The sequence below is a fragment of the Gopherus flavomarginatus genome, chromosome 25, assembly GCF_025201925.1.
Source record: "Gopherus flavomarginatus isolate rGopFla2 chromosome 25, rGopFla2.mat.asm, whole genome shotgun sequence".
Lineage (NCBI taxonomy): Eukaryota > Metazoa > Chordata > Testudines > Testudinidae > Gopherus > Gopherus flavomarginatus.
In genome coordinates this window covers 8,451,741-8,471,928 of record NC_066641.1, presented here as the reverse complement: position 1 = coordinate 8,471,928, position 20,188 = coordinate 8,451,741, and the positions used below count along the sequence as shown (strand labels likewise).

Below are 20,188 nucleotides of genomic sequence, written 5' to 3'. Positions count from 1 at the left end.
CTGCTCCACCATGGCCCCGCGTGGGGATGTGGGGCATGGTAACTTCCCTGCCAGCTGACAGCAGTGGCCCCCTGCGTCCCTTTGCCAGGCCACCCAGGCATCTCCCTCCATCTGTGTGTCCCCCTCTCAGGCACCATGTATGTGTCTGCCCCAGACCGCTGGCACAGTCGCCCCCCACTCCCTCCTCTCCCCACCCCTGGCTCTCCCGTGCCGTCTGGCTCAGGGTGAATCTACAGGAGGGCTGGTGCTGCTTGCTCAGAGGCTGTGACGATAAAGCAGGCACATCTCGCGGGGGTGAGACTTCCTCTTCCTCACTTCTGCTGCACCCGGGCGGGGGGTAGCGGGGCGGTGCGCATGACAGTCCAGAGATCAGCACAGTCCTGATTCCGGGCACCCTGCCACTCTTTCCCCGCCCCCACACCCCTTCACGGTACAGCTCTGCCTTGGAGCTCCTTCTCCTCCAGCCCTTATCCCCAGCCCCCTGAAGGCCACCCCACGGGGGAAGAGGAGTACGTACTGCACCATTGCCTGTTAGCTCAGGGACATGACCAATGGCTAGCCCTTCCTCCCAGGAGAGCCCATGCTGAGACCTGCCAAACAATGGATGAGAGGCAGCTGTAGGCCAGTGGAGCAATAGGCAGTCCTGTCCAGAGGACAGAGCACTGGACTGGGGCCCAGGAGACCTTGCTTTGCCACAGACTTACTGGGTGACCCTTGGGCAAGTCTGTTTCCCTTTGGCTGGTCTGTTTAGATGGTGAGCTCATGAGGGCAAGGACTCCGACTCTGTATGCCCAGCGCCTGGTGCGACGGGGCCCTGATCTCAGTCAGAGCCTTCATTCGCGATGCACAGGCAGCTCCACACTGGGAGAAGGGGTTTTACAAAGATCGCTGTCCCCGTAAGGCCAGCAATAGGAGAAGAGCCCAGTCAACCCCTGGGACACTCATCACATGGAGAAGAGGGGCGCAATCCAGAATCACCACCCACAAGGCCAAGACAACCCACCGCTGCTCAGCCCAGCAGCCGTATGCTCCCCGCCTCCTACCCAGACAGGCCACTAAGGAAACCTGGCAGGGCTCATCTGCATCCAGTTCTTCTCCCGGCCACGGCACAAAACATGAGCAAAGTCTTAATGTGCTTCCTAGTTTACTCCTCTAACTAGGCAAATCTCCCACTCTCCTGCTATGGCCACACACTCCCAGGATGACAGCAATGAGTCCTGCTCTGGCACCTGCCACCCAAACATTAACAAGCCCAGCCTCTAACCCTGCAGGGAGCCCGGTCAGCCAGACGGCCCGTGCTCTGCAAGTAGGGAAACTGAGGCACAGAGACAGGAGTGACTCGCCCAAGATCGCCCAGCGAGTCAATGGCAGAGCTGCGCATGGAACCTGACTCTCCTGATACCCAACCCTCTGCTTTAGTGAAAGGTCCCTCTGCCCCGCAGCCTTACCTCCCCCGCCAGGCGCACCAACCCATGGGGCTGCCTATGGATAACAGCATTGCCTGGCTCCTGCCAGTAAGTCTCTCGTGGCCCAATTCCCAGATCCTCAGAGTCAGACCCAGCCTGCAATGGCTCGCGTGCCAGCCGCGCACCGATCCCCAGCTCACTCCAGGAGCAAGGGGTTGGGTGGGGGAGCAGGCGCACCCCAGGCCAACGGTCTGCAGAGAAAGTCACCCCCCACCACTTCATCAGCTGCGCAACCCTAGTTGGGGGAGTGGGAGTGGCTGCTGTGATAATGCACCTATTCCTAGGGGATCCACCAGCAGCAGGGCTCCCATCCCCAGGATCTAGGGTGGGTGCAGAGGGTAGGTTATGCACCGCAGTGGCAAGGGCACTGGACCAGGCCGCCGGCCGATATGCACACACATCCATCCATGCCAAGCGAGCCCTCCTGGCTCCCATTCCCAAATCACAGACACTGGGCCAAATGCTACCCCTGGTGTAACTCCAGAGAGGAATCTGGGGTGATTGTGGCCTCTTCTCGCAGGCCCCCAAAGGAGCAGAGGAGCAGCGTGGGTGGGGAGGGGGCAAACCCAGATGCCAATGGAAAGACCTCCCTTGAGGTAGGATCAGATAGCTGGTATCCTCCCTTCACCCTCCTCGCCAGTTTCATGATCTCATCCTTATCCTGAGGCTGTCCACCCCTGAGAGAAGCCAGACTCCTGGGATACACAACAGACTCAGAGGGCCCCGTACCCAGAGATATCCAGGATGTTCTCCTGCCCCACACCGCTGAGACCTCTTCTCGAGCCAGCAACCTGCCCGCCCCATGCCACAGACCTGCCCACAATATCAGGGGGGCAGCCTCATCCGGCCTGCAGAGAATCCAGCAGCCTCGGCAGCTGCCCAGGCCTGGCTTGGCTTTGGGCTCCGGGCAGGCAGGTGGTGTCTGAAACCAGTCTGCGCTCGGCCAGCGGAAGAGGAAGCCGGGTTCTGCTTGCTCCACCAAATGGGGACGGCTTAATGGGCTAGAGCCCGGCACCCCCTGGAATCACTAGGTCAATTCACAGCAGGGCTGGCTCAGATCTCCACCGGGGTGCGAGGGGTTGGGATTGGACGTCCCACACCCTGCCCCACAGTCCTGCCTAGCCCTTGATAGCCCCTTGGCACTTCTCACCCCAGCGAGGGGTTGGATCTGCTGCACCTGAACAATATTTTCGCTCACTCCCAGCCCCGCACTAGTGTGTATTGGGTGGATGCTGTCCAGCCACCCCAACAGTGGCTGCATTTCAAAGGTGCTGGCGCACGTTGGCACAGATAGCATGGCACCCTGAGAGTCCAATATAAATGGCATCCCACCCCAGCTGGACCAATGCTACCTGGGGGCAATGGTGCCACAATCTGGAAAAATCCCCAGGCAGGGAACTATCGGGTGGCAGGGGAAGGAGGTGGTGCATGGGGGTTGCTGGGTTCTGATCCCAGCTCTGACACTTCCTTGCCACGTGCCCCAGGGTGGGAATGACACCCCCGCCTAGAATTGTTCGCACCTCCCCGCGGGCGCTGAGGCAGCTCCATTGGCTGGCGCGCCCGGCCCGTTATCTCCACCCTGGCGAGGCGCGGGGATGCCCGGCAGCCTACCTGGATGGGAGCCGTGCTGAACTGGATCTTGCGGTTGGGAGCCAGCTCCTCCTCCTCCGACAGCCCGGGGATCTCCACGCAGCTCGACTCGGGCTCGTACAGCCCATCGGCCTCCTCGTCCTCGTCCAGCCCGCTCCCCCCTGAGTCCTCCCCCAGCCCGCTGTACGCACTGATGTCCACCAGGTCGGCCTCTGAGAAGTCCTCCTTCTTGGACTCATCGCCCAGGTCGGCCTCCTCCTGCCCCTCGGCCTTGCCCTCCTCCTCGGGGTAGGCGCCCACTTCTGGGGCCTGCCCGCGTTTCTCCGCAGCCAGGCTGCCATTCTCCAAGGCCGCATGCACTGTCACCTCGGCCTGGATCACCTCGGCCCTCTCGGGCCCAGAAGCGAAGGTCTTGCTCTTGTCCTGCTCGGCCGCCGTCTCCTCCGCCTGCTCGGCGGCCTCGAACTCCTGCTCCGAATCCCCGCTCTCCTCCACCTCCACCGGCTTGATCTTCCGCACCTCCTGGACGCTCTGGGTCCGTGGGCCCATGGCGTCCTTCTCGCCCGGCCTGGGCGCAACCGGTTTGGGTTGGGCCTTGTCGCCCTCAAGCTGCCTGGCTCTTAGTTGGAGAGCCGGCCCGTCGCCCCCCCTGGCTTCTGCCTTGCCCCCTTCTGGGCCCTGGAGGAAGACCCGGGACCTCTTGCTGACAATCTTGGAGTTGAGGGGCCCGACTTTGCTGGGGGTTTTGTGCAGGTTGTTCCTCAGGTCGGCCTTCTCGAAGACGGCGCTGAGCTGGCTGACGGTAGGCGACACAGCCTCCGTGTCCAGCTTGTCCAGGGACTCCGTGCTGCCGTTGAACCTCACCACCACGTCCAGCTTCCTGTCCTGGAAGCCGGCCCTCTCCTTCCTCAGCAGGAGCTTGTTGGTGGTCTCCTTCTCCTGAAGGCTCCGCTCGAAGATCTTCCGGGTCTCCTGGAGCTTGGAGACCGGCTTGTCGGGCTTGGAGTCGAAGCGGCTCACCCTCTCCGACACGCTGGTCCCCAGCTTCAGCAGCGCGCTGTGGTCCACGTTCTCGTTCAGGCTGCTGGCCCTGGGCAAGGAAAGCCGGACGGGCTTCTCCTTCACCTTGGCCAGGTCGCAGGTGCCCTCGCCCGGCGGGGCGGTCCCCATCTGCAGGAACATGTTCTTGATCCGGTGCACGTTGGAGCCATACTTCTTGTTCCTGGCTTTCTTGGCTTCTTCGCTCTCGGCGGCCCCAAGGGCATCCTTTGTGGCTCGGAGGGCCTGGATCCCCGCTTCGTAGGCGTTCCTGTGGGGAGAGGCGCTTCTCAGGCTACCGCTGCTGCTGTTGCCAGGGCTGGCGGTGTGGGGCTCCGTCTTCATCATGGTTCAGCGAGGAGCCTTCTCCGGTCGCCCACACCTCATAGCCTCGCTGGGCCTCGTCTGGCTGGCTCCTCTTCCCCACAATGGCTCTCCCTGCCCGCCGGCTCACATCCCCAGCGGAGCCCCCCTAGTGTAGGAAGGGGCTACGCCGTACAGCTGGCATTGTGCAGGCGAAATGGGAGCAGGGTGGCGAGGAGGCAGGGCTGGTCGGTCCACAGCTTGGCAGGCAGAGCAAGGGCGCTGGATCTCTTAAGGGATCGGCTCAGGCCATTGCCAGCCGGGGGATCAGATTCCCTCCCCCGCCCCTCGCCCCTTCTCCTCCTCCTCCTCTTCCTCCCTCTCTTTCTGCGCCTGAATGGCTGGTGATGGAGACCGAAGGCTCCAGCTCTTCTGCAATCAGCACAGCCTACTGCCCCGGCCTAGGCTCCCTCTGGGTCTTAGAGGGATCACACAGGCCCTTCTCCCCCGCCTAAAGGAAGCAACAGGGCCATGCCTCCTCTGCAAAACCCCTAAGCTACTGAGCTAATCCCCCCAGTAGGAGGGGGCCGGGACAACAAAAGCCCCCCAGCTCTGCCATCAACTTATTAAAAACAGCGACAAACTCCATAACTCGACTCAGCCCCCTCTGGTGCTGCCTGTCACAGGGGGACAGATCCGCTCGTCCCACTCTAAGCCAGTTACCACGTCCCCCTTTGGCTGCTCCCGACCCCGTCCCGCCCTCCATGGCACGAAGGCTCATTCGCTCTCAGCCTAGCTCCGGGCCTGCCCATTTGCAGCAGATGTGCTGTCCCGCGGGCCTGTCCTTGCTCTAAGCGGAGGCGTCCCCTTTTCCCCGGTGATCTGAGGGACCCCCGCTGGGACGGAGGCTCGGGGCAGCGCTTCAAGGGGTCGGAAAAAGGGCTGTGTGGGCGGGGGGGGGACTATCATAACTGGGGAATAGCAGCTTTGGTGGGGGAGGGCTTCAGGTGCACCCCTCAACTCCCTGGCTTGTTTGTTCTTGATTTGCCGGGTCCGTTTCCAACGCCCACCCCCCAAACACTGGCCGAGGGCACCTTTTAGGTTCTGCTGCGGTTGTTCCTTGCAGCCTTTGCAAGGCAGGCCGGCTGAAGCCCCAGCTGGGATCTGGTTTTCAGAGGGGCAATTGCATTGGGCGCGTTCATCTCCTTTGAAAATCAGGTTGCGGGGCACCTGGCCGGAAGAGACCTGCTTTGCCGAGGTGCTGATGGCAGAAGCTGTGGCTTGGCTCCCTGGCGAAATCAGCCCCCTAAATACCGTGCTAGCCGCCTAGCGTTAACCAGGTGAGTTAGAAGACGCTGGCCTGTGCTTTCAGTGTTTTGGCTGAGTCACCGTACGCTGCCCTGGTGCCTAGCGTCTCCCCCCTTAAAAATACTCTGACCCTGACATGGCCACTCAATGCCATCGAACTGTGTCCATTCAGCATGCACTCTGATTGGCATTGTGGGATTTCCAGCCATGAACTCACTGGGGGCAGAAATCAGGAAGTTCCCAGCATTACCTCGCAGTGGAGAGCTTCGAGGGGCCAAATTCATCCCTGGGGAAACTCCACTTGACCCCCTAGGGGCCTAGCTTTGCCTCTCCCTTACCCCCATGTCAATCTGGAGTAACCCCTCTGTTTATTACTTGTATTATAGTCGTGTCTAGAGGCTCCAGTCAAGCTCAGAGCCCCATCCCGCTAGGCACTGCACCGACACACCGCAAGAGGCAGACTCCAAAGAGCTCACAAGCTAAAGAGACAGGCAAAGGGTGGGAGGGGAAACTGAGTCACGGAGCAGCTGAGGGACTTGCCCATGGTCAGAGGCAGACTCAGGAAGAAAACCCAGACCCATCCAGCCTTGCACACTGCCTCTCTATGTTCTAACCAAGTCACAGAGGAATCAGGCCCCACGGGGTTTGATTTCAGCTCCCCTGCATCCCACAGCGCGGTCCTGTGAGATCCTCAGGAGGCAGAATCTGTCCCACAGACACATGAGGGTCAGGGTGCGAGGAGGAACAAAAGGCCGCAGGGCTCAGCTGCAATAGGTCACAGCTAGTCCTCTTCGCCACGGCATGCCAGGCTAGCAGCGCCCATGTGTCCTTCAAAGCACAGGGCTGGGAGCCAGTTGTGTGCCCAGCTGGATGCATCTGGTCACCTCTCTGTGTCTCAGCTGCCCCAGCTGTAAAACGGGGCTGGCGATCGGCCCCCGACGACACACAAGACCGGCTTCCTGCAAAGCCCTTGGGGGTGCTCATGGGGAACCGCAGTGCGCTGTCGCTATCGACCAGTCGCTCCGGCGACACGGGGCAGCGCTCCCTCCAGGCTCTAGTCTCCAGCCAAGACTTCCAGCAGTGAGGCGTCAAACTGAGGCACCTCGATTCTGGGAGGATCGAGGCGAGAAGCCTTAGAGGGGCTGGATTTTCAGAAGGCACCTACCTCTTTAAGGGGTCTTGACCTGGGCCCCCCAAATCACTGGTCCCCTTGGATAATCTCAGCCCCGAAATAGGCAGGAGTGGGTTCCACCAGCCACGCCATGTCTGGCCTGGCTCCCCTCCCTTTCCCAAGGCCCCCAGCGTGGGAACCAGACGGCACCAGGACCCTGAAGATGCCAGATGACAAAAGCTCCCCCTCTGCTACGTTGCTTCCTGCATCTTCTGCCTTTTTGTGTGTGAACCAGCACAGTTATACGTCCCCCACCTTTTCCTTCCCCCTCTGCAGTTCTCCCCGCCCGCCCCCTTCCACCCAAATCCCAGCCCCACTGCAGCTGCAGGGCGGACAGGGGAGGGTTTTGTACGAGGATCCAGGGCAGAGAGCCGAGAAGCAGGGATCCAAACCCACAGCACCCCATGCCAGGCTGCAATTGATTTTTACACCACAAACACCTCCTCCCCCCCCCCACACCCTCCAACTGCAAGAGCTGATTCTACCTCTGGCCTGACTCATCTGTCCTGCAAACCCACCAACCACAAGCCTGGGCATTTAACCCTTGCCAGACAAGAGGCAAGAGTTATAGAAAGGGAAAAGACACGTTATGAAACTCCCCCAAGTGCCCCTAGCCCCATGTGAGCTGCATCCCTCACCTTGATTTATTAGCCATTGGGACTACGGTCACCCCTGCAGGCCCCCGCTGAGAGCAGGGCCCCATTGCGCTAGGCGCTGTACACGCGAATAGCAAAATAATACCTAGATCTTATATAAGAACAGCCACACTGGGTCAGACCAATGGTCCATTTAGCTCAGTGTCCTGTCTTCCAACCATGGCTGGAGCCAGCTGCTTCAGAGGGAACGAACAGAACAGGGCAATTATCGAGTGATCCACCCATCGCCGTCCAGGCTTAGCTTCTGGCAGTCAGAGGTTTAGGATTGGGGTTGGGCCGTGACCATTGTGGCTAATTGCCATTGATGGACCTCTCCTCCGTGAATTGATCTAATTCTTTTGACCGTCACAGCATCCCCCGGCAATGAGTTCCACAGGTGGACCGCGCTGTGTGCAGAAGTACTTCCTTGTGTTTCTTTTAAACCCCCTGCCTATGAAATGCTTTGCGTGAGCCCCCGTTCGTGTCGTACGTGAAGGGGTAAATAACGTTTCCTTAACTTTCTCCTCACCATTCCTGATTTTATAGACCTGTCTCTATCCCCTCTTCATCGTCTCTTTTCTAAGCTGAGCAGTCTCAGCCTTGTTCATCTCGCCTCCTTTGACGGAAAGATCTCCACAGTCTTTGCAAACGAGATAAGCATCATTACTCCTACGTGGGGAAACTGAGGCCAGGAGAGGTGACTTAAGAGACAGTCTCTGCCCCAAAGAGTTTCCAGGCTAAGTAGACAAGACAGATAAAAGCGTCACCAAGCAGCGCGGAGGCAGAGATGGGAACAGAACCTGGTCTCTGATCCCAGCTTGGACCCCGGAGCCTGTGGACTAGATCACACAGGCCTTACACGAGACAAGATGAAGGGAAAACAGAGAGAGGCCGTGACTCACCTAAGCAACAGCAGAGCACCCGGGCCTCCTGAGTTGTACCTGCTCCCCTTGGTGGCCTTGTACTGGGGGCAGCTACATCCTCACTACTACAGCTACCAGTGCTGCAGGAACCCCTTCGTCTGCAGTGTAGCCACACTCATAGCAAGAGGCAGCCCCACCCCAGAGAGCTACAGTCTAATAGACAAGACCCAGGAAGGAAGGGCTGTTATTCCCATGGCAAATGGAGTCCCAGAAGGAGTCAGTGACTTGCTCAAGGTTCAGCCAGCACCAGGCTTGAACCCAGATCGCTGATCCAGGGCCCTGACCACTCACCCACGCTGCTTTAGCTTGTCATGTCCCTCTCCCCTGGGTGGCACAGGCTTTTCCTGCAGTGCCAAACAATTCACAGTCATCTGGGCCAAGCGACTAGACCGTAGCTTGTAGATGTCGGTCAAATGTCGAACCATCCTTCTGCTCTACTCCAGGTTGATGAGGTCTCAGCTAGAGCAGGGTGTCCAGTTCAGGAAAGATACGGACAAATTGGAGAAAGTGCAGAGAAGCACAACAAAAATGATTAAAGGTCTAGAAAACATGAGCTACGAGGGAAGATTGAAAAACTTGGGTTTGTTTTGTCCGGAGAAGAGAAGACTGGGGGGGGGGGGGGGATGTGATAACAGTTTTCAAGGACATAAAAGGTTGTTACAAGGAGAAGGGAGAAAAATTGTTCTTCTTAATGTCTGAGGACAGGACAAGAAGCAATGGGTTTAAATTGCAGCAAGGGAGGTTTAGGTTGGACATTAGGAAAAACTTCCGAACTGTCAGGGTGGTTTAGCACTGGAATAACCTGCCTAGGGTGGTTGTGGAATCTCCATCATTGGAGATTTTTAAGAGCAGGTTAGACAAACACATGTCAGGGATGGTCTAGCTCAGGGGTAGGCAACCTATGGCATGGGTGCCAAAGGTGGCACGTGAGCTGGTTTTTAGTGGCACTCACACTGCCCAGGTCCTGGCCACCAGTCTTGGGGGCTCTGCATTTTAATTTAATTTTAAATGAAGCTTCTTAAACATTTTAAAAGCCTTATTTACTTTACATACAACAATAGTTTAGTTCTATATTCTAGACTTATAGAAAGAGACCTTCTAAAAACGTTAACATGTATGACTGGCACGCGAAACCTTAAATCAGAGTGAATAAATGAAGACTTGGCACAGCACTTCTGAAAGGTTGCCGACCCCTGGTCTAGCTAATACTGAGTCCTGCCATGAGCACAGGGGACTGGACTACACGACCTTTCCAAGTCCCTTCCAGTTCTATGATTCTGTTAGCCCCAGATTGCTCGCCCACAAACTCCAGTACACGTCCAAACCGAGCAATATTAGTCATTTCAATACCTGCAGGATCCCAAATACATTTTAACAAACTGATGTATAGTCTACACCCAGGGATCGTCGTAGCCACTGCTGAAATGCAGCCACTTCTTGGGGGGGAGAGCCCAGCCGCCACTGAGCAGCAATGCCATGCCAGACTGCTGAGTTCAATCCAACTGGAAATACAGCGGGAGAATTTGAAGCAGACAGAACGCACTTTTCCAGCCAGGACCCTGGGATCAACACCCTGACTCTCATCCAACTGCAATGGAAATTAACAAGCACAAGGAGGCAGGAACTTGGCCTCACGGCTCATGCAGAGGAAGGCTCTTCCAGCAGCACGACATCAAGCTGGAGGATTGATTCAGCCACGAGTCAGTGGGAGGACCAGTGAATCACCCGCAGCTCTGCCTGCAGCGCTCTTCGGAGGTCTCCTTCAAGCGCTGCCCTGGATTAGCTTGGGAGGTCACACCACATGCGCTGGGATGGTGTCCAGGCAGGTCTGTTGCAGGTGTGCTGCAAACTCGCTCGGCACAGCTCCGCCGACGAGGCTCCGAGCGGCCCTGGAATGCTGCTTTCTATTCCAGTCCTTCTGTTCACCGCTCCCCCAGCCCAAGGAGACAGGCTATGGTAGTACTGGAGCGCCAAGCATTTCACTTCTGATCGAGAGCCCTTCCAGGCCTGGGCCCCCGTCCCTCCTCACACGCCTGCACACTGACCCAATCTGGCCCAGCCCTGAGGTCCCCCACATCTCTGCCGAGGCCTCTCAACCATGACCTGGTTATTCTGACCTGCCATGGTCAGTTCTCTGCATGGTGCTGACCTGCCAGGATCCCCACCCCATCCCCACAACAGGTGCTGTCAATCATCCACAAACAAATCAATCAGTGGGCTGGTTCTGTGATGCAGGCAAATACCCAGGAAGCTGGGAGCCCTTGAGCCTTTGAAATCAGGAAAAACAGTTTCTGCTCTCCCGGGGGCGGAAAACATTCCGTGTCAAATCAGTTACAACTGGCCACAGATATCCCATCGGATCAGGCTGGCCTCCTTTCCTTTCCACCCTGCGGGGAAATCCAGGGACAAAACTATGCCAGAGTCTGCACCCAACACTGTATTTGCCCAGCCCGTGTTAGTATTTCCACTGGAAGGATAATGGAGCGAGAGGCTGCCAGAAACACATGCCGTCCAACCTTCCCCGGCAAACAGACGCGCTCACCGAAACCGTCTGTGCAGAGAACAAATCAAACACAGGTCGAGGCTGGGTTCTCTACACTGGGCCGGCTCCAGGGTTTTTGCCACCCCAAGCAGCGCTGCTTCAGTCTTCGGCGGCAATTCGGCAGCTGGTCCTTCGCTCTGAGAGGGAGTGAGAGACCTGGTGCCGAATTGCCACCAAAGACCCGGACGTGCCGCCCCTCACCGTTGGCTGTCCTAAGCAGCTGCTTGCTGGGCTGGTGCCCGGAGCCGGCCTTGTCTCTGCACACACTGTGCAAGGGCCAGGCAGATACCGTCGGGTTCTGGTGGGTCAATAGCTGCTCTGGAAGCAAGAGATGGGGACCAGCAAGGGACCTAGGGAGAATGAAAATGAATCATATTGACCAGTTCTTAGCCTGCCCGGCAGGGATCCCTACCTAAGAAAAGGAGCTAGGTGGGTGATCTAGGCCAGTCTGAAACCAAGCCAGCAGGTAGCCTGGTAGGGACCCAGAGGGAGAATGAATGAGCAACATGCACCAATTCCTAGCCTAGGGTGACCAGACAGCAAATGTGATGGGGGTTGGGGGTAATCAGAGCCTATATAAGAAAAAGACCCAACAATCGGGACTGTCCCTATAAAATCAGGATATCCGGTCACCCTATCCTAGTCCCTCCAGCAGGGGACACTGCAAGAATGGCATGGATGGGACACTGAAGGCAAACGAGCTCCTCCTTGAGCCGGAAGGGGCACAGTACAGAATAAAACAATCTGGTGAAAGCTCCCCCACCAGCCCCGCGGGAATAATACTGGACAGGGTGTCAGGCTCAGCTGGAGGAGCCGGGTGAGTTCTGTAAAGCCAGGACTATACACACCCCACAATGGAGAGGGGAGTTCACACCTCTGAGTTATTGTTTCAGGCTCTCTGCAGACCCAGACGGCCCCGTGTCAGTTACGCGCAGCCCTGAGGGTTGAGGGTTTTTTTCTTTTAAGGGAAGTGGAGATTCGGCACAATCTGAGTATGTTCTGCAGGCCACCTAAATGTACATTGCCATGTGTGTCCAACCCCCCGACTGCATGCCTGCTACGGCTGAATTAGGAGGTCGAGTTTAAACGTTGTCAGACCTAAGCACTGATCAGGCACTCATGGTGCCGAGCTGGTGGCGCTCACTGAGGAGATGGGATAGGGAGAGTCAACAGATGCGAGGCACTGATTGGACAGCCAGGCATACCCAACCTTTCCGTCACAGGGATCACAGTAGAACCCAGGAGTCCTGACTCCCAGGCACCTGCTCAAACTGCTATTCGCCCCCTCCTAGGCTGGGTTAAGCTACCTCCACTCCCAGTGTAACTCCATTACAGTCACTAGAGTCTTACCCCGAACAAACCCCTTGCATGATTCCCTCCCCACTGCGGTTTCAGAATGAAACACAGGATCCTGCTTCACTTCCTGTCCTAAACTCGCTGCCGCATCCCACCCCAGAGATGGCCGCACATCAGCGCTGGGCGGGGCTCTCGCGGCCTGCGCTGGGGCTACTAGCTTCTCTGAAATCAGCACATTTACTCCGGTGCCAAGGGGGTGAGATGGGGGATGAGGATCGACGCCTGCCGTTTGCATACCAGTTTGTCGAGATGAAACCGGGGGATGTTTGGATGAAAGGACTTCATTAAACGGCAGCCGTTATTAATTATTAATCATCATTATTAATAGTTCCATCACCACACAGAGGGGGTTTTCTTTTCTGCTCACTAGTCCCCTCCCAGTCCAGCCCCATCCATTCTCCTCTGGGGTGCAAATGTTTTCCAGATTGCTCTCCCAATGCCCACCCATCTGGGGTTTTCCTGCCACAGGCCCCTTCCAGGAACTCCCTTTGCTTTCCAACTATTTAAAGGGCCCGGTGCGTTCGCTAGTACTACAGTCACTTTGGATTCTTCTCTCTAGACCTACTTACTCTTGCTCTGACATGAAGGCAGCTCAGTTGAGGCATATCCCCAGCTGGTAACAGCCTCCCTGACAATCTGCCTCAGCAGCCAGCTGGCGTACAGGTACTGGACTGGCCCTACTCTCAACATCCAGCACAGGGAGAGTGTTGGGGCCATGGCTGGGATGCCTAGCACTATGGTTATCCTCTGCTTCCCTGAGGATCATGGGCTACATAGCACAGATTTAGAGCAGCCTAGGGGTTGCTCTAATTTACATCTGGGTCCTGCATGGCCCTACCCAGATAAAGGGAGTGCGCATGGGCTTTAAGCCATCATCTTACCCCGTCCTGTCCTGGAGTAACTACGAGTCAGGGTCATTGACTTCAATGGATCCATTTCCAATTGGCAACAGTGTAAGATCAGACTCAAGCCCTCCAGTCCAGGTTTGCCGGAGCTCAATACGTTGGGTGCTGATCACTTTAGCAAATCTGGGCCCAGAGGTGGGTCCTGAGCCCCTGGGAATCCATGTGTGGTCGCTTTCTTCCCCAATCCCTCCTGCAGAGCCGGTTGCACCCAGGGAACAGATTCCTCGCTCTAACAGCCCCCGTTCGCATTCACACGGGGGCTCCCTCGCAGCCACCTACAATCTAGTGCACTATGGCTATATTTAGCCTCCTTTTTTCTCTTGATAACAGCCCTGCAAATATGTATTTCAGAGATCAGCCACACCAGCGCAGGGGCTGCACCCACCTGCAGGGAAGGGGAAGGGCTGGAGGGAGCTGATGCTGACAGGCATTTGCTGAATCTGCAGCCTGAGCGGTCGGTGGAGCTGCTCACAGCAATGGCGGTGTTTCAAAACACCCAAAGCCCTGAGGGAGTTGCATCCGGTGGCGCAGGCTAGTGGTTAGTGCAGGAATTGAGGCAGCAGGACGCCTGGGTTCTGTTCCCACCTGGGAGAGAGGGAGCTCACACAGCCAGAGAGCTCCCTAAAGTGGAGTTTAATCTACAAGTTAGACCCCAACCATCTGGATTTCTGGGTCCCATTTCCAGTATTAAGGGGGAGGGTAATCTCATGGTTAGGGAAGGGACCCGGGTGCCAGGACTCCTGGGTTCGACTCTGGGCAATGGCTTAGGGCAGGAAATGAAGGATACCAAATTGAGTCGAGGCTGCAGGGGGAAGTTAGGGGGCGCAGAACATAAGCAAGCGAACGTGCTTTAAAATAATGGGCGAAAACCATGGTCAGCAGAGTGATCTAATGGGCAGAGACGGGGGGTCAGGAGTCAGGACTCCTGAGTTCTAGTCTTGGCTCTGGACAGGAACTGGAGTCTCATGGTTCGGGGGAAAAGGGGCTGGGAATTGGGACTCATGGGATACAGTCTTGCCTGTGACACTGACTGATTCACTGTGTGGCCTAAGGAGGAACCACTTACCTCGCTGTGGTTCACAAATGGGTATTAGACGTAAGTGCCTCCCCTAGGCATTGGAGCTGTAATTCGTTAATGGGCTGAAAAGGCCAGGAGCATCCAGTGAGAGATGCTATGGCAGGCATGAGAGGGGTCAATTTCCTCCACTCTTAATACCGGGGGGCTGCAGAAATGCACATTTGGATATTCACGTGCACAGATAGATGCACGCATGTACACACATGGGCATGCGTGCATGCACACACAGAGCAGAGTGTGCACGGAGTGACATGTAGACAGACACACGAGTACACGCACCCGCTTGTGTGCATACAGGATCACGCACGTGCGTGCACAGGCGCACGCATCGACACACTCTCGCACACGCACGTGTTCATGCACACATATGCACGGCTCTCTCCCCGTGCCCTGGAAACTTGTGGGCCAGATTCCAGCTCCCAGTGAGTTTCTAGAGCAGTTCTACGCCCTGGAAAATAGGGCTCTGTAACGGGAGCGGGGCCGGAGCGGCCTATGTGAGCACAGCTGGCCCCAGGGAGCCCCGCAAAGGAGAGAACACCACAAGAATCTTAACGGGGACTAACGAGGCTACTGGCTTTGCTCCCTGCAGCTCCCCCACAACTGAGACAGCCCTCCCTGCAGCCTCCACCCCCTGAGGATACCCCACTAGCTCAGGCCCCACAGCTCAGACCCCCCCTCTGCAGCTTCCCCCCAACTCAGACCCTCCTTCCCTATGGCCACCCCACAAGTCAGATCAGTCCCCTAGGGTTACCCCACTAGCTCAGGCCCCACAGCTCAGAACCCCCCTCAACCGATCTTAGCCTCCCTCAGCTCAGACCCGCCCCTGCAGTCTCCCTCCGAGCTTAGATCCCCCTCTCCCTACAGCCACCCCACAGCTCAGACACCCAACCCCCTGCCCACGCCTCCCCACAACTGATCTCAGACTCCCCCAGCTCAGACCCCCCCAGAACAAACACTCCACTGTGGCCTCCCCAAGCTCAGATTCATCTCCCTACAACCACCCCCAGCTCAGATCCCCCTCCGCGGTCTCCCCACAACAGATCTCAAACTCCCTCAGCTCAGACCCCACCCCTGCAGCCTCCCCGCCCAACTCAGACCCTCCCTCCCTATGGCCACCCCACTAGCTTAGACCCGCTCTCTCTGTGGCCTCTCCCCGAGCTCAGACCCCACTCCCTACGGCCACTCCACAGCTCAGACACCCCAACCCCCCGCCCGCACCTCCCCACAACTGATCTCAGCCTCCCTCAGCTCAGACCCTCGCTCTGAAGCCTCCTCCAGCTCAGATCTCCCAGAACAGACCCCCTGTGGCCTCCCTCCAAGCTCAGATCCCCCTATCAATGACCACCCCCAGCTCAGATCCCCCTGCCCCACGATCTCCCCACAACAGATCTCAAACTCCCTTAGCTCAGACCCCCCCAACCCCTTTCTGCATCCTACTCCCACCCAGTTCAGACCCCCCACACACTACGGCCACCCCTTCAGCTCAGCTCCTCCTCCCTGCAGCCTGCATCCCCACCAAGCCAGGCCAGCCCCCGCCCCCCAGCTAAGAGACGGGGCAAAGGGCAGCTGGGTGAGAACCTCCCGCAGCAGCAGCTGATTGTGGCCCCTCTCCCCCTGGTGGCGTCTGCCCACACTGCACCCCCCCAGCAGTACCAGCCGCCTTCTGCCCGCCACCCCCCCCTGCTCCGGGACCCTCCCCGGGGGCTGTGTTGGCCCTACCATGCAGGGTGCATCTTCCGTGTACAACGCGCCCTTGGCACGCGTGTCTGTAGCCTGCTCCCACGTCCTCCTCCTGGGCTAGCACATCCCTCCCCCCCACCGCAGTGCCCAGCCTCAGGGAGGGGGCAAAAGCTGCCCCCTTGACTAGCAGCCGGCGAGGCAGATGCACCCTCTTCCCTGGAAAATGCATCCTCCCTCGGCAGGGTCATCGCTGAGGGGCCCCATCCTGCACCTGGACAGGAGCGTTGCCACCGAGCGGAGGGAGCAGGATCTGGGCCCCCAGAGCTGGACGGAGGCGCCCCCCCTCCATTTCCCTAACTAGGGTGTAGCTGGGGAAGCCGGCCATCCAGCACGAAGGCTGCTCCGTGGTTATCCCCCCCGCCCCTGCTCCCTGCCCACCCTCCTCTGCCACATCCCAGGGCGAAGCAGGCCAGGCGGCTCAGCAGGCAGGGAGCTGCAGCCATGTGTTAATTACAGGCCTGTTGCAGAACATAAAAAGCCATTGCCAGTGAGTCACGGGAACAAATAATCACAGACCCTGGCATGGGCGGGCACATACCTGCCAAGCCCGCTACCATGCTGAGATGGCGGGGAGGAGGTTAAAGGACCCGCCCCCCCAGCCTGCAGCCTCCTTGCTTTCACTCTGCAGTGGGAGGTGCCCTGTGATGCCCATGTTGGCAGAGGGGCAGGAGCTCACTGACAGCAGGATGTCAGGATGGAGTGGAGGGGTGGGGGCAAGGCCAAGGGTCGGCCCAGCCCCATCCTTCCCTCTCCAATCTCTTGCTCTTCCTCTAAAGGTGTGTGTGTGGGGGGGTAGCTCTGGGATGGGCGGGATTTGTCCAAGGCCACCCAGGAAGTCCACAGAGGAGCCTGCAACTGAACGCAGTTCTCCGGACTAGACCTCTCCGCCCACCCCCAGGCTGGGACGGGACACCAGCAACGCTGTAGAGATTCCACCGTTAACGAGTGGAGGGAACACACCCAGCACCCGAGTCTTCCCATTCGCCCTCATTGTTCCAAATCAAGAGTGGCGGTTTCCCTCCTCGGAGACAAAATACTGCAGAATCGCTCCCTAGATCTGTGCAGTGCAGGGCTCCCGAGCTCCACATCGTCCTGCTGGGCATCTCGCATGCAGCTGGGATATGGGAGAGGAAAGGACAAAAAGCTGGGCCCGGAGGGAATAGGTGACCTGATATGAGCCTTTGCCGGTCAGAATGTTGCAAAGTTCTTACTAAATTTAAAGGAGGAAGAATCAGGGGGAAAAAACGGATGAAATTTTTCCAAATTTCCTTCCCCCTCCCCAATTTTTGATTAAATGTTACAGATTTAAGGGGAAAGGGAGAGGTTGTTTTGAAAATATCCCTCTCTCTAATGATTTGGGCTTGCACTAAGGCAGCTGTAAATAACCCAGAAGCCCTGAGTGCAAGACCAGAGCCTGATTGCGCCAGGAGCTGTACACACCGTTTTGGGGCTGAGGAGTTTGCAATATAATTAGATGAAGGATTATTTCTCTCCATTTTACAGGTGAGGAACTAAGGCAGAGAGGAGGAGAAAGGAGGGAGACAGACTGAAGAAAGGAGCAGGGGGAACGGGAGAAACGTGAATGAAAAGATATATGGAACCTAACTGTCCAGGGGCCCACTCAAAACAGCTGCCACAGTTTGCTCTTCCCCTGCGGTTTGGCTTCCCCTTTGCCCTTGTCTCACATGGCTTTGCAAATCTAATATTCACCCCCAAGGGATTGTACTGTCACCGCTGCCCTCTAGGGGATGGAAGCAGAACTGTTGTGTATGTCCTAAGCCCCATACTGCTGAGAGATGAGGGTGATTCTCCGATCTCTCACCACAGGGGGCTGTGGTCTGGGAACAGGAGGAGCTGAATTTTGCCCCCACTGTTTTCCTAGCGGCCCATGTCCTGCAGTATAGTGACCAGTGTGTAGCCTTTATCCTCTCCCTGACCCCGTGTCACTGTGCTGGAGATGGCCTTTGCTTACCCACATCTCACAGCATCTGTCCAGGCTCCCTCCCCACCCCCCATCTCCACCTAGCCGTGGCACTTCAACCCAGCCCTCTAGGGCTGGGCAAGACAGGGGAATCATTCAGTCCTTGGCTTTTCCGTACAGATTGGGGCTCTCCACTAAGAACAGTGGCTTCAGGGGGTTGGTCTAGATGACCTCCTAAGGTCCCTCCCAACCCTGATGTTCTATGATTCTGTGATCTGTGTGGTTTGTATTTTATCCACTAGATCCCTTGAATTGTGTAGTTAGAGAAATGGGAGCTGCCCCTTCAAGAGACCCCGGAGTGGGGTCTGTGGGCAGAACGGGCCGGGCGTGGGAGATCTGGACGACTGAGCTCACAGTAACGGTAGTGAAACCGAGGCCTGATCAGTGAAGGCGTCTCGCCGAATTCTGCCTCTCTGCCCCATGTCGGTGAGTGGCCCCTGGCTCTTCGAGTTGCTCCCCTGATTTCAATGGGAGCCGTCCAGGAGCAAGACTCAGCTCGGTGTGAGGACACCAAGACTGAGCCACGGGGATCGGTTAGACCCAGAGGGGACACCTGCCCTGGTGGAGCTGGGCTGAGACCCTCTAGCTCATTCCATGTAGAGCACACGCCTGATGGGCACAGTGGTCGATCACGCCCGCCTGCTGTGAGTGTCAGCCGGTGCCCTAGGGGCAGGAGGCTCTGCCAGTGCCACACCAATGCCTGGAGCTTTCCAACGGCGCCTCTTCATCCCTTCCCTATCCGACAGGAGACGGCCAAGCCAATGAGCTTGAGAGCCAGCGTCACTCCAGCTGAGATGCTTCCATTAGTCTTTGAGACCCGCTGCAGCACGGCTCCTGCCGCCCAGTGTGCAAGCACAGGATGGCATCGTTAGGGTTAGTCGGCCTCTCTCGAGTCGGTGAGGGCTAAGACCTGAGCCCCCCACAGTTGGGGCCAGCTCTTCCCAAGAGCTCAGCACGCCAGGGGCAAACCTGGCCCTACGAAACCATCGCTATCTGCTCTGTATGCAGTGACCTCCAGGGGAAGATTTGCTGGGGCTCACTGCAGCTCCTAGGGACGTCCCAAATGCCCGCAAGCCACAACTGCCCTCCTGGCTGGCAGCCTTGGCAGAGAGGCCGTGGGCTGAAGGAGCTACAGAGACCACGCTCCCAGCCCAGAGTTGGCTGCATTTTGGTGCCAGGCGATCCTTCTGTGAAAACAGGTTGCTACTCTCTAAGGACTCCCCTCTCGCCCCTGGGATGAATCGCAGAAGTGTAGGGGGAGTTGGTACTCAGCGCTACCCACCAGGTCACGGATCTGGCTTGTCTCTGCTTGTCAGTCTCCCCAGGCCAGGTGGGGCCATTGGAGGGTGGGACGCAGGGCTCCCCACCTATCATAGTATAATTCCCCATTCTGGACCTTAGCATCCAAAATATGGGTACTAGCATGAATTCCCCTAAGCTTAATTACCAGCTTAGATCTGATAGGCTGCCACCAATCAGGACTTAGAGTAGAGCGCCTGATAGACTCTGGTCTCCCCCAAAAACCTTCCCTGGGGGTCCCAAGACCCAAATTCCTTGAGTCTCACAACAAAGGGAAATAAACCATTCCCTTTCCCCCTCCCTTCTCCCTCCCAGCTCCTTCCCGCTCTGGGAACACTAGGAGATCGCCTGATTCTACTTCTTGAATCACCACACTGAGAGGAGTGTTACCTTCCCCCTCCCTTCTTCCCCCTCACCCAGAGGCCCTACAGATTCAAGCTGCGTGAATCTAATACAAAGAGAAAAGTTATCCTTCCCTTCTCCCCACCAATTTCCTGGTGAGTACAGACACAATTCCCTTGAACCTTAACTAGGAGAAAAAAACCAAACAGGTCTTAAAAAGCAAAACTTTTAATTAAAAAAGAAAGAAAAAGTAAAAGGTTTATCTCTGCACTTTAGATGGTAAAAAGTTACAGGATCTTTCAACTTATAAACAATAGAAAGAAACTTTCTCCAGCAGAAACACAATTTAAGCTACTTCCAGCAAGTACACATATGTAAATGAAAAAAAAAACAAATTAAAAGACTATGACCGCCTTTTCTTACTTACAATTCTGAATAGATAAGAAACGGTAGCAGGGAGATTGGCAGAAACCTGGTCGCACCTCTAGTCCCATCCAGGACCCAGAGAGAA

General features: G+C 57.1%; 1 protein-coding gene and 1 long non-coding RNA gene across 2 annotated transcripts in view; both read right to left on the bottom strand.

Moving 5' to 3' along the window:
- The window catches only part of PPP1R9B (protein phosphatase 1 regulatory subunit 9B), an 82,959-nt gene extending 78,102 nt beyond the window's left edge, over positions 1-4,857 (bottom strand). Inside the window, exon 1 of the mRNA XM_050935367.1 lies at positions 3,078-4,857. Within this exon, the coding sequence (XP_050791324.1) occupies positions 3,078-4,442 (1,365 nt within the window). The 5' untranslated portion in view covers positions 4,443-4,857. The remainder of the gene's footprint in view (positions 1-3,077) is intronic.
- A 5,454-nt stretch (positions 4,858-10,311) lies between these two features.
- LOC127040514 (uncharacterized) lies at positions 10,312-13,698 on the bottom strand. Its single transcript, XR_007771452.1, has 3 exons — positions 13,214-13,698; positions 11,825-11,913; positions 10,312-11,326 (listed from the first exon to the last, which is right to left on the bottom strand). It is a non-coding gene; the product is annotated as an uncharacterized LOC127040514 (long non-coding RNA).
- Between the last annotated feature and the right edge of the window lie 6,490 nt (positions 13,699-20,188).